Source organism: Protobothrops mucrosquamatus, unplaced genomic scaffold (genome assembly GCF_001527695.2).
Source record: "Protobothrops mucrosquamatus isolate PMUCROS unplaced genomic scaffold, P.Mucros_1.0 scaffold5, whole genome shotgun sequence".
In the NCBI taxonomy this organism is placed as follows: Eukaryota; Metazoa; Chordata; class Lepidosauria; order Squamata; family Viperidae; genus Protobothrops; species Protobothrops mucrosquamatus.
This window is the reverse complement of record NW_015386392.1, coordinates 282,314-294,917: the sequence shown is the minus strand read 5'-3', so window position 1 is coordinate 294,917 and position 12,604 is coordinate 282,314. Positions and strand designations below refer to the sequence as shown.

General features: G+C 51.7%; 1 protein-coding gene across 1 annotated transcript; it reads right to left on the bottom strand.

Annotated features, from left to right (window-relative positions):
* Positions 1–440: 440 nt before the first annotated feature.
* MNX1 (motor neuron and pancreas homeobox 1) lies at positions 441–9,491 on the bottom strand (the record flags this gene model as incomplete). The annotated part of the gene is made up of 3 exons (XM_015832547.1): positions 8,903–9,491; positions 4,931–5,091; positions 441–671 (listed from the first exon to the last, which is right to left on the bottom strand). Coding segments are annotated over exons 1-3 (981 nt in total), but the record flags the coding sequence as incomplete, so codon positions are not given.
* Positions 9,492–12,604: the final 3,113 nt, after the last annotated feature.

The following is a 12,604-nucleotide window of genomic DNA, read 5'->3' as shown; positions in this document are numbered from 1 at the left end:
TAGTTGGATAGCTACTTAGGAATCAGTGCACAACTGAAAAAACATCTGGACTACTGCTAAGTTTGGAGGTGCCTTCCCTGGGCTGGTGCTCTCCAAATTCACTGGACTACAAGCCCTATCGTTCCCAGCCAGCATGGCTAGGAATTTGGGAAGCTGAAATCCCTAGAGGGGCAGCACTAAAAGGTTGTTTGGCAGCAAGGACCAAACTGGCTCTTCCTGGAATCCAAGGCAGGAAGAGGGCAGCCAGGGTGGCAAGCCCCCCCCCATGTTTAAGGAATTTGAGCCTGGGACAGCTGTGGGTTGGCCCCCCCATGTCTGCTTTGGGGCTGCTTCCCACCATCATCCTTATCAGAACAGTCAGGAGAAGTGTAGGGGCAGCAATGTCCAGAATGTTGCTCTTCTTCTTCTTCCCCCTCCTCCTCCTCCTCCTCCTCCTCCTCCTCTTCTTCTTCTTCCTCCTCTTCTTCTTCTGGCTCATTGTCTCTGACTCCCCGCAGGCGGCGACCCCCATTGCTCTTTTCAGCCCCCCCTGACAGTAGCTGCCCCTCCTCTGCCCCCTTGTCCTGCTCAGCATTTCCACCCTTCTGTTTCTCAGCTTCTTGGACTGCCTGCTCCTTGGCCTTCTTGCTCCGTTTCCATTTCATGCGTCGGTTCTGAAACCAGATCTTCACCTACAGAAAGGAGGGGAAGCAGACTGGGCTCATACACCATTAAATACATGGTTTCTTCCACTGTGGTTGAGTGAGTAAAACCAGAGTGGCTGGGATCTAATAACCTGGTGGTTTGGTTTAGGCTGGCATCACATGAGTCCACCAGGAATGGAACAATATTTTATTTCATTATTTATTGGTTAAATGTATTTCCATCCTACCTCACTATGGGGCTACTCTGGTTTGGGTACAATACTTGCATTCAAAGTGAACATACATCAAAGCAGCATTTACCTTATGACATTACCACACGTGTATCATCAGTTTGACTTTGGTGCAGTTATTCTGCGTGCTGGATGAACCAGTTCTAGATTTGCAATCAGAATTTGGTCAGGGAAAGCATTTCAAAAGGAAATGAATCAAACCAAGGCTAATTGAATGCCAAGCTTTGAATGGGATTGTCTCTGGGCTCATGCCTTGCCCTAAACCAGAGGAAGGCAACCTTGGCTCTTTTATGACTCGTGGACTTCAACTCCCAGAATTCCTAAGCCAGCATGGCTCAGCATGGAAACCTCTCCCTTTCCCCTCAGCATGGCTGGCTCAGGAATTCTGGGAGTTGAAGTCCACGAGTCATAAAAGAGCCAAGGTTGCCTACCCCTGCCCTAAACCATGGTTGTTTTCACTTGGGTTTCTTGAACAAGGTATTATTACTTGATTTACACTAACTAATAACTGTGGAGTCCTTGGTGCTCTTTGAGCTGGTTGGTCGAGGATGACATTACCAAGTTGGATAATGAAATGTCTCCAAACAACCAGGCTCAAAAAACAGCAAGAATTCCACACTTCAGCCCTGAGCTTCTTCTCTTCAGTTGAACTAGCTACAAACATGATTTTAGAAAGGACAATGCCTCAGTTCCCACATCCTGCTAGGCTGTAGGATGGTTTACTGAAATTTGTGAGCCCAGTTTTGTCTAATGCTAAAACCAATGACTGAAGTCACATCATGTTTTATGCTGGCTGTAACTGATAGAATGTAGTAGCCAGCAGTATCCTGAGATATAGAGTTTCCTGCTCTAAAGTTTGTAAATCACATGGCAGGACAATCAGACCACCCCCTCTTTATAAGGCAGATATGAAGTTTCCCCTGTATGCGGGTGGGTGTGTATGTGTGTGTGTTATTTATCAGACCTGTTAAATTTAAGCAATTGGTTCTCCAGAACTTAAATCAAATACTTTGCCTTTTTTTCCTTCTGTTTAGATTCCGCTTTCCTCCAGAACTGAAATGTAACACCTGTGCTCCCCTTTCCTTTTTTAAAAAATGCACACAGCAGTCCAGATGTGGGTCCTGTCTATTTTCCTTCCTCTCCGTTTTGTTTCCTTTAGTCATTTTCTGTTTGCTTACCTTTGTTTAGAATGGATATTATGGTGGGAGCCAGAAAGGGGGAAATTGGGTGTGAATATTTAAAGAAATCAGCTGTGGAAAGATTGCCCAGCAAGAAAGCTAAATTCAGGCCCATTTAATTAATCAGAGGTTGGCAGTAATGTTTACATACCATCTGAAAATCCCAGAACCAGAAATGAGATTTCAGCTTCTGGAAAGTTTGCAAAGGGAGAAGGAAACAATGGAATTAGGCAAGTGAAAGGGTCTTATGTTCTTTAAAAATAAATGGCCAAAACAACGCAGTGAGCAAAGCTTAAGCTATGGTGTGGAACAGGGGTCTTCAAACTTGGCCCTTTTATGACTTGTGGACTTCAACTCCCAGAATTCCTCAGCCAGGCACGCTGGCTGAGGAATTCTGGGAGTTGAAGTCCACAAGTCATAAAAGGGCCAAGTTTGAAGACCCCTGGTGTGGAACAAAGTATCGTGTTTCCCCAAAAGTTAGACCTAGCCCGATAGTAAGCCCTAGCTTGATTTGGGGGGATGGGCCTAATATAAGCCCTACTTCAAAACTAAGCCCTAGTTTTGGGGTGATGCGCACCCCTAAAAATCAAGCTAGGGCAGAGGTAGGGGGTGAAGCTGCCCCATGCACCCCTCACCCACTTACATTACCAGTAGGATCACCACAGCCAGGCCTCCCATTCCCTGACACCTCTTGCGCTACTACTTGACTTCTTCTGTGGCCACTTGCCACCGCTTGTGGCTGGATGCAATGTGGCGCATTGTGCTGTTGCTGCTCCTTCTGGCAGGACACCACATGGCGCTTCGGGCCACTTCTGTTGTTCGGGGGCTTCGGGCTATTTCTGTTGCTTGTGGCAGGAGGCCACATGGCTCTTTGGGCCGTTTCCGGTGCGGAAACAGCCCAAAGAGCCATGCAGTGTCCTGCCAGAAGGAGCGGAAATGGCGCAATGCGCCATATGGCGTCCGGCGGCAAGTGGCAGCAAGTGGCCATAGAAGAAGTCAAGCAGCAGCGTGACAGCTATCGGAGTGTGGGTGGCCTGGCTGTGATGGTCCTATGGTAAGACATTCTCCGAAATTAAGACCTAGTACCTCTTTTGGAGGCAAAATAAATATAAGACTTGGGGAAACATGGTAGATTGTCCTGATGAACTTGGAAGGAAAGGTTTGTGTCCAGATTCTTCCTTCCATGATGTCAGTCTGATAACCATCTCACAACTATGCCTTCTGGGGGGATTTTTATGCTGTAGCCTGTATCTGCTTACGCTGAGTGGGATGAGAGTTGTTGCTTAAAGCTGCCTTCCCCATTGGTACCCTCTAGTTCAGGGGTAGGCAACCTTGGCTCTTTTATGACTCGTGGACTTCAACTCCCAGAATTCCTGAGCCAGCTGGGAGTTGAAGTCCACGAGTCATAAAAGAGCCAAGGTTCCCCACCCCTGCTCTAGTTTGAAGTTAGCCATCAAGGCCCACAGTATTTTGAAAGCTGCCTTGAATAAGGCAAAGTAAAGAAGTTTTCAGTTAATCCATTTTATGCCACTCTTCCAATTCATCCTGTGCTCTTCTCACTAAGCACGCAAAACTTGTGTAAACCAAAGTCCCTGTGATCTCGGGCCATTGTTTCTGTTTAAGCACCCTCTTCATAAGGTAGCTTCGCCCAATTTCAATATTAACACATTGGTTTTCTCCACTATTTTTATTTTGACTATTGAAACCAATGAACAAGCAACCAGGAATCTCTGAAGGAACTCCGATGTCTTTCAGGGTGTTAATTTAATGAAATTGTTTGATTGTTATGAATGAGAAGCATGGTCGCCTTTCTCATTTCATATGCTGAACCAGGTTGGGGGGGGATTTACTCAGGTGGACCACCACCTTTCACACAGCCCTGAGGAAAGGTTCACACTAACAGTCCAGGGTTTTGCAAACTTGGCACAGTGGCTGTGAAATCCTGGGAGTTGGAAGTTCACCCATCTGGAAGTTGCCAAGTTTGAAAAACACTGATCTAGTTTTCAAAAATAGCTTGGACAGCCATTTGACCAAGATGGCACAATTGAATGAGAGTTGGAGTAGAAGACCTTGGGGATCTCACCCAGCCCGATGCTTCTATGTTCCATTCTATGGAGTACAGGGATTCATTACTGTATTATACTCATTACTGTATTATACTCATATACACCATCTCTTGGGAATTTTTGGCGCATGATCGACCGACATGGCGTACCCTGGTTTACCAGGGTTGCCAGACATATGAACACAGAAGGACAATCTTGGCACAAGAGAAGCGAGCACTCTGTAAAGCCAGAGCTGCAAATGCTGAAGCAACAGTGTCCACATTTCTCTGTTCAGTATGTGGCAGAACATTCCGTGCTAACATCGGTCTCATCAGCCATCTTCGGACACACCGCTGATGGCCCACAATCCATAAGATGTCAAGGTCTTCATCGAAATCGATGGACGAACAACATACTCATATCTATATGCCAAGTGTGTACCCCCAGAGATCCGGGTGATTCCAGATCTCCCCTCCTTCCGCCGCGCCCTCAAGACATGGCTATTTCAGCTGGCAGGACTGGCCTAAGGGGTATTTTAAATTTGGTTTTTAAATAACTTTTAAAAAAAAAGAAAAAGCCTATATTAATATTTCATTTTAACCATATTTTAAATTTTGTATATTGTATTAGCTATTTTGTTTTAAACTGGCTGTAAGCCGCCCTGAGTCCACCAGGAGAAGGGCGGGGTATAAATGTGATTAAATGTGATTAAAGTACAGTTCTGGCTGGGAAGGAGCGCTCCCATCACGCCAAGGCCGCTGAGCTACCTGGGAGGAGGCGACGCCCCTTCCCAAACACCCCCCCCCACCGTACTCGGAGGCACCCACACCCACCTGCGTCTCGGTGAGCATGAGTGACGTAGCCACCTCGAAGCGCTTCGGCCGGGACAGGTACTTGTTGAGCTTGAACTGGTGCTCCAACTCCAGCAGCTGCTGGCTGGTGAACGCGGTGCGGGGCCGCCGGCATTTGCCCAGCAGATTGGACTGGGCTTGGGCTGCGGGAGAGGGTCAGAAACGAAAAGGGGGCGTGAGTCTCGGCAGGCGGTGAAGCGCTGCGCCGTTAGAGGGCGCTGCATCCCCACTTCTGCTGTGGCGGCGGCGGCGGCGGCGGCGGCAGGGAAATAACGGAGGAGCCGCGTTGGATGGAAAAAAATCAGCTGGGAGAAAACCTATTCTGTGCAATTCGGGGTTCTTTAAGGTTGTCCTAATCCTAAACGAAGTTAAGAGGACGTGTTTTCTTCGCCCTGACCGTCTCTTTGTCGTATTTTTGATTGTACCGTCCCCGGGGCAGCGGCTTCGCCTTTATTGCCCCGCCAAGCTCGGGGCACTGAAGGCGCTGCTAGTAAACCAAGGCAAAGGAGAGGCGTGGAAGCTAGCGAGGCGTCGGGCTCACACGGTGGCCTGCCTTGCCTGCCGGCTGCCTATCCCGACGCTGTGCACCCTTAACGACTTCTTCTTCTCACTACCCCGGCTCATACGAGTTCCACCAAATTCGTGTCCCGTTTAAAAAACTGGAAATGTAGGTGGGAAAGAGGCTTAACTCAATCTGGTAAACTTTTTTACTACTTGAGAAGGACACTCCCCAGCACCACACATAAATGGAGATCTCCGTTTGTCTTCAAATCAACCCTTCGCCAAGGAGCGCCAGGGTCTGGGACCGTCCAGTGAGGCCGCACTAGCAAAGCCTCAGCCCCACACGCTCCCTGGGGAACGGCCTCGCGCGGAAAGGGCGCGGGACTGCCTTGTCCTCCAGCCGAGGAGGCGAAGCCGGGCTGGGCTAGAAGGGGAGGTAGCGAAAATCTGGACCCCCGCTAGAAGGAAAGAAAGGGGGGCTTTCGTCTCTCTTCGCCGCCATTTAGGCGCTGCCTGGACCCCTGCAGACTTGATGTCGTGGTCACCCAAGAGAGAAGATTACTGCAAACCCTACGGATCCCTAATAGGATTTAGGATGGAGACCCTCTTTCGGTGGATCAAAAATTCCAACTGCTTCCTGCTTGCCTAAGCTTCGAAAGAAGGAAATTGGACTTTTTTTTTTCTTTCCTAAATGGGGTTTCGGAGATGCGGATCCAAGTTGGAAGCTGTAGAAAAAGAACCTCGAGCCCTGCATTGCTAGGGCGCCCCAAATCATTAAATCAAATTGTTCGCCCTGAATCATAGTGGTGTAATTCAAAAGCAACTCCAAATTCCCCGCCAGCATTCCGGGCTCTCTTCCCTTCTGACAAAAATAAAATAAAATAAAAATAAAGGCTACGTGCCCCCCCCTCCCATAGCAAGGGAAGCAGTCAACAAAATTTAAGTGCCCCCTCCCTCACGCAAGGGGGGGGAGGGAATTAAACCTGCGAATTTCCCAGACCCGCCTCTTTAGGCAGTTCTCTCCGCTTGCAGCGCCCTCTCGGCCACTGCCCCGCCCGCAGCCCCCCTTCCAACCTCGCCACCGCCCCGGTCCTCTCTTTGGAGAGCGAGTGAAGGCTGCAGGAGGCGCACCCGCCTCTCCCGAGCTCCGTCCTTTCTCGGCTTCCTCGCGAGCAGGAAATGTGACTCTCTTCTCAGAGCCTGGGCTGAACGCGTGTTCCTCGGCGAGCATCCCTGTCGTCCGAGGCGAAGGGAGCTGGAGAGCTGGCGGGGAAAATCGGAGCTAGTTTTCAATTAATTCATAGCGGAGGGGGGGAAAGACCCGAGCCAAGCCTGCCAAGGAAAAGCTCAACTAGCAAAAGGCAAGGCGCGGTGGGGCCCTTTCCGCTCGCCGCTCCCTGCTTTTTCCAGAGAACGAAGCAGGGAATTCTGTTGCGCTCAAGCGACCCTCGCCGCCTTGGGGCGTCCTTCATTATAAGACCCCCGAAGGGCGGTTTGGCATGAAAATGCCACTGAGTTGCCACAATCCCTCCGGAGATTCATTGGCATAATTGTGACCAGGGTCGACAAAGCTATATATATATTCATTCTTGAAAATGGAGGTTTCGCCCATGGGAACTACTAAGATTTGAATCTCAGATTACATTTATACCAACCAGTCTAAATTCATTCAGATGTTTTCCGAAATTTAATTTGGGTTGTTTGGGGGGGCGGGGCTGTCAACCTTTATGGAATGTAAGCCCATTTTTATTACTCTGCACACCCTACCTTAAAACAAGAACGTAGGGAGGGGGGGCATTTTTAAAACACTGTTTATCTAAGTGCGATCGAAGCGAGCGTGTCCTCTCTTGCCCGACTTAAGGCTCATCGATTTGGTTCAAAATAGATTTCAGCAATCGCTGAATTCGGGCTGAAAAGAACTGGTCCTTTATTAACATCCCTGCCTCTTGCTAACCGGCTTTTTTTTAAAAAGAAAAGAAAAGAAAAGAAAGAAAGAAAGAAAGAAAGAAGAAAGACTCCCAAATCTATTTAGAAGAAACATTTCTACACTTATGAGATTTGAAACATTATCTTGAATGCTTCCAAGATTTTCACGGAGCTCTGGGTCAAGGTGGGTAGGAAATTTGCTATCTCCTTCGATACCCCGCCCCCGTCTCCCAAAAGGTCCCATTTATAAAATAGGGACAATCGGGGGGGGGGGGATCATCCTTACCCGCTGGGAATTTTTCAGTACAATTAAAATATGTTAGTAAGGAAGCTCCTTGAGAAAACCATATTTACTGTTACTTTACAGAGATATCAAGAAAAGCAAATAAGGCCTCACTCCGACCTAGCTGTATATACAATCCAGTCTAGAGGAAAATTAATTGTGAGGTTAATACGTGTTATCTTGGGGTTATTTTTTTTTAAGGAAAAAAAATCTGTAATTGACTGATTTAAACCTGGGCTGCCAGCGTTTACTACAGAAATCCGCCTTTCCGAATCCAGCCCAAGTGCAGCGCTCCGATGTATCTCCTGTTCCACGGACTGCACACCGAAGAGAACTCGGTTGACCACCAGGGTAGTGGTTGAAAATGTCGTATGGGTAACAATCCTCTCGAAGGTGCCTAGTCAAGAGATTAAAACCCCGATGCTAACTGGATCCTCTCTCCCCCTCCTTTGCGTCCTGCGGGGGTGGGGTGGGGGGAGTGGGAGAAGCAAACAAAATTCCCTCCCTCTCCACAAGCAGCTTTTAGGGGGCAGATTTGCCTTTCCGCCTCGATCAGGAGCCTCACCGAGCCGACTGTGACCGGCACTTAAGGCCATCACAACCCCCATCGTTCCCGGCCGCCCCAATCCGTGCCCCTCCCAGGCCGGGGACTACCTCTCCCTTCACACCGGCCCACGTGGAAGGCAAACAATTGAAGGTAGCTCGGCGGAGCGGGAGGGGGGCGAGCGAGGGGTGACTCGCACACCTCCATCTCGCCCTGCGAACGAACCGGTAGAGAGGTCTGGCGGGCGTGGGAGAGGCAGGAGGGAGGCAAAATCCAGGGAGGCAAGTACCAGGAGCTCTAGGTCCCAGCTCTGGGCTGCTCAGTAGAGGAACTGATGGACGCGCGCCGGCAAAAATGTCCCTCCCGCGCGCACACCCAACACGCGCGCGGCACCCAGCATTCCCAAGCGAGGGTTAGCGCGCCGAAGGACTGCCTTGGCATGAAGCGCGAGCTTGGGCTCTTTTTTTTTTTTTTTCTTCCAGATTCTGGGAAATTCTCCCCACCCTTCCTTATCCAGAAGCCAGGTATAGCCAAGGCCAGGAGGCTCCATTCTGCAGCCTTTCCCAGCTTGGGTCCCCAAATCCGTTGGGTAGACTACAATTCCCAGCAGTCTCACTCCCCCAGCCGCCCGGGGAAACCCGCCGAGCCACACAGCGCTGGCCAGCGCTGGTGTTCGGCAGAGTCCTCACGCCATACTCACAGTTAAAGTCGGGCATTTTGGGCAAGATCATCCCGGCGGTGGAGGCCCGCAGCCACTGGTCCAACTGGAAGGTGCCGGCGCCGAGCTTGAGGGGGTCGGCAGCCGGGTGCGAAGGCTGCACCTGGGAGTAGGAATAGGAGAGGGCAGTGTGCTGCGAGGCCAAGGCGGCCGCCGCCGCCGGATACCCGTACATGGGGTGCCCGTAAAGGGCCGTCTGGGGGTGCAACGCCGCGCTGCCTTGAAGCCCCAGCGCGGCGTGGGGGTGGGCGTGCGGGTGCTGATGGGGACCACCAGCGGCGCCGCCACCGGTCAGGAAGCCCGGCTTGGGCACCAAGCCGCAGTGCGCGCCCAGGATGCGGGGCGGCGATGGGCTCTCGGTCCGCAGGCACTCGGATGATGCGCTCGCGTGACCCTCGGCCGAGGAGGGCGGGCTGCAGCTGGAGCTGGAGCTACTGCTGGAGTTGCCGGGCCCTCCGGACAGAGAGGTGACCAAGGCCAACGGAGACGTCTGAGCCGTCGAGGCTGCCGCCGGCTTCGGAGAATCCACCGCCAGCAGCGCGTCGATACGGAAATTCTTGGACTTCTCCATCGACCTCAGACTCACACCGGGCGCTTCCCCGGCTCAGAAGGTGCGGGCGATCATCGCTACACGCGTCTCGACAGCCCAGAGACCGAAGATCCGACGGCCGCTCCCGCAGCCCTGGCGCTCCTCATACAAAGAGCGCGCCAGCTCCGCGTTTCGCAGCCGAAGAAACCCGCGGCTGGCCGCGATACGCGACAGCCGCTTTGACCGCCCCACGAGCCACTGAGACACCTCAGCTGCGCATTCAGCAGCCCTCAAGATTCAGGCGAGGATCCCATTGGCCTGCCGGGAGGACGGACCGGATTGGTGGCCGGAGCTGGGCTCTGGAGCAGCTCATTGGCCACGGCTCACACCTGTCAACGCTGGCACCGTCTGGCCCTGCCCAAGAGAAAGGGCTTCCTGCTCCATTCCCAAAGCTTGGGGGCTCGTTACTTTGGGGTGAAACGCGAAAGGATTGGAGATTTTGTTGGACGGCAGGTCTGTGAGAGAAGACCTAAATAAAGGCTTCTATACTTAGCTGGCGCCCAACTACTTGTGAAAAAGAGAAAGTTCAGTTCAACTCTTATCTATCCGACCATAATAAAAGAATAAATGGTCAAGAGGGATCAGGGACAAATTGCTCAGCCTTTCCTATATTTTTGCAATGGTGAAAACACCTCGGATCATTAAAATGGACATTAACAGATGAGAACCTGATATAAATGCACGAAGGGTGGTTTTCTAGAGGCTGTCCGGGGGGGGGGGGGGCTCAGTTCAAAATTGTTCCCTTCACGCTCCAGAACCTTGTTTGAACCAAATGGAGCCCGGGTAGATCATAGCTGATCCTAACATCCCGGGCATGCTTTAGGATTCAACAAAGGGAAGTGTGCAAGGATTGGGGAAAGGTTTGCGTGGGTCATTTTACAAACGCACCTCTACTCCCCGTTTCTTCCAGAGGCGGGCGGGCGGGTAGCAAGAGGAAGGGGAGAGCTTGTGTTATGAACATATAAATGCTGGCCGAGGTGTTTGACTCGCCTCTGCTTTTGCACTTTCTTCCTCCCTTCGAGGAGTCCCATCAACTGAGCGGGGTAGGGGTCCTTTGGGCTAACGCGGGTGGTCGTGCTTTCTGGCAAGCGGCCGGGGCCTCCGCAAACCCCACCCACGCGCTGCATTTTGAGCGCGCGGGGGAGGGGCGCGAGGTTCATCTGGAAGGGCAGCAAAGACCGAAGCAAGCTTCCAAGGGTGAAAGGGGAAGGGGCGCCGCGACCCACCAAGGGCCGGACTCGGTGGAGAAGTGCTTGGCTCGCCCTGCTTCTTATCCGAGACAACCTGGCCACGCTAACTCGGGAGAAAGAGCCACCGATTCCAACGAGGCTCCGCTCACCTCCCTAAAAGTGCAACCTTTCCGAGGTTTCTGTCCCTTCTCCTTTGGAACTGCCGCCCAGCCTGAGGGCACTTCGGGCCTGGCCAGCTCAGTTTCCTGCGGGGGGGAAAAAAAAAGCCCCTTTTGCAGCGCGCCCTGCTCTGCCTTCCGAAGTTTGGAAGCTAAAGGCGTCGATCGATCGATCGATCGATCGACCGTTGGGCCGGGCGAGGTTCCCGAGGAAAAGAGGACTCGCCTCCAAAAGTTAGTTCTCCGCGAGAAGCTGCAGCGAGTTGCCTCTCTTCCTCGGCCTTTGAGGCGCCGCTTCTCGCTCCGACTGGCCCGGCCGTGCCATCGCGGAAGCGGCTTTTGCTTTGGAAAGCCCCGCGGTTGCAGCAGCTGCCGCCGGGAGTATGAGCAGCTGACAAGTCCGACCGTGGTCAGACAGAACGAAAGCGGCACCTGGCCGATTTGCTGCCTCCGCTAAGCAGGGCAGGAAAAGTTTCTTCCCAGCCCGTTCCCCTTTGGCAGTGCAGGAGCATACGTGTGTGTGTGTGTGTGTGTGTGTGTGTGTGTGTGTGTGTGTGTGTGTGTGTGTGTGTGTGTGTGTGTGTTTGTTTCAAGGACCGCAACAGCTGGGGCGGTCAAAAAAAGCTGGGCGGACGATGACCTGTTGAAAGAAGCAGCCCTAAGGTAGAAGGACGAAGGGGGTGGGGGGGAATTAGCAAGGTCATTTGGGGCTGAGGTCCTGCCCACACGACCCGCGAGAGTCAAGCGGGCTGACCTCTGAGTAACTCACCTCCCCCACCCGAATCCTCGGGAAATCAAGAGCAATTGAGCCGTGTGACAAGTCCAGAAAACGAGGCAACGAATGGCAAGAACCAGGCCGTGTTCAGCGGCCATAGAAGTGTATGCAGCCGCGGTTGCTATTCTTCGTTAGTTGCAGTCTGTGGCCCGGAGATCGCTGCAGACCCCGCTTTCTAGGTTCCGATTCGGACGACTCAGTGGGAAAATCTGAGCTTTAGCGGCTCAGAGTCGGCCACTTCGAGGCCGCCCAGGAAGACCTTTCCCCTTTTCCGCTAAGACCCCCACACCCGCCTGAAAGCGGAGCAGCAGGAGGAGCAGGTAAAGGACACATCATCATCGCGGAGAAAATCTCTCAATGTGGTCGCTAGGAGAGGACAACAATTTCACATAATCAAATCGCGCTGTAATTTTTTTTTCAGAAATCAGCTTTGCCATGAATCCCTACCATTATATTCTGTGCATTTGAAAGAGCCTTATTAAACTCCATATGCCTTGTCTTCCACGAACGTGGTGCCCCTCAGTTGCACACAGGATATACACTCCCACAGGTACTGATCCTTTGCCCAGGGATTGTGCAAACCACACATGGAGGTCACCAAACTTACCATAATGGTGAGCCGATTAATTCTTTCAATTCATTTTTCCCCCCCTAACTGGCAGGCCACACCTCCAACTTATGTATCCCTTGATCCTTGACAATGAGTTCCTGGTTGTGGATTGTGGGAAGAATAGACCAACCAACAATAAAGGGGGACAACTGCCAATGATACCACCCAACAGGAAACTTGACGCCTAATTAAAATCAGTTGTCCCCCAACAGGAAACTTGACAACCTAATTAAAATCAGTTGTCTTTATTTCATCGGTTAAGAAAATGGTAAAGAGGTGTTAGGCTGGGATTTAGAAACCCAGTCTGGGAGAAGTCTCTTGGTGAATGTTTCTCAACCTTAGCATCTTTAAGGAGTGTTGGC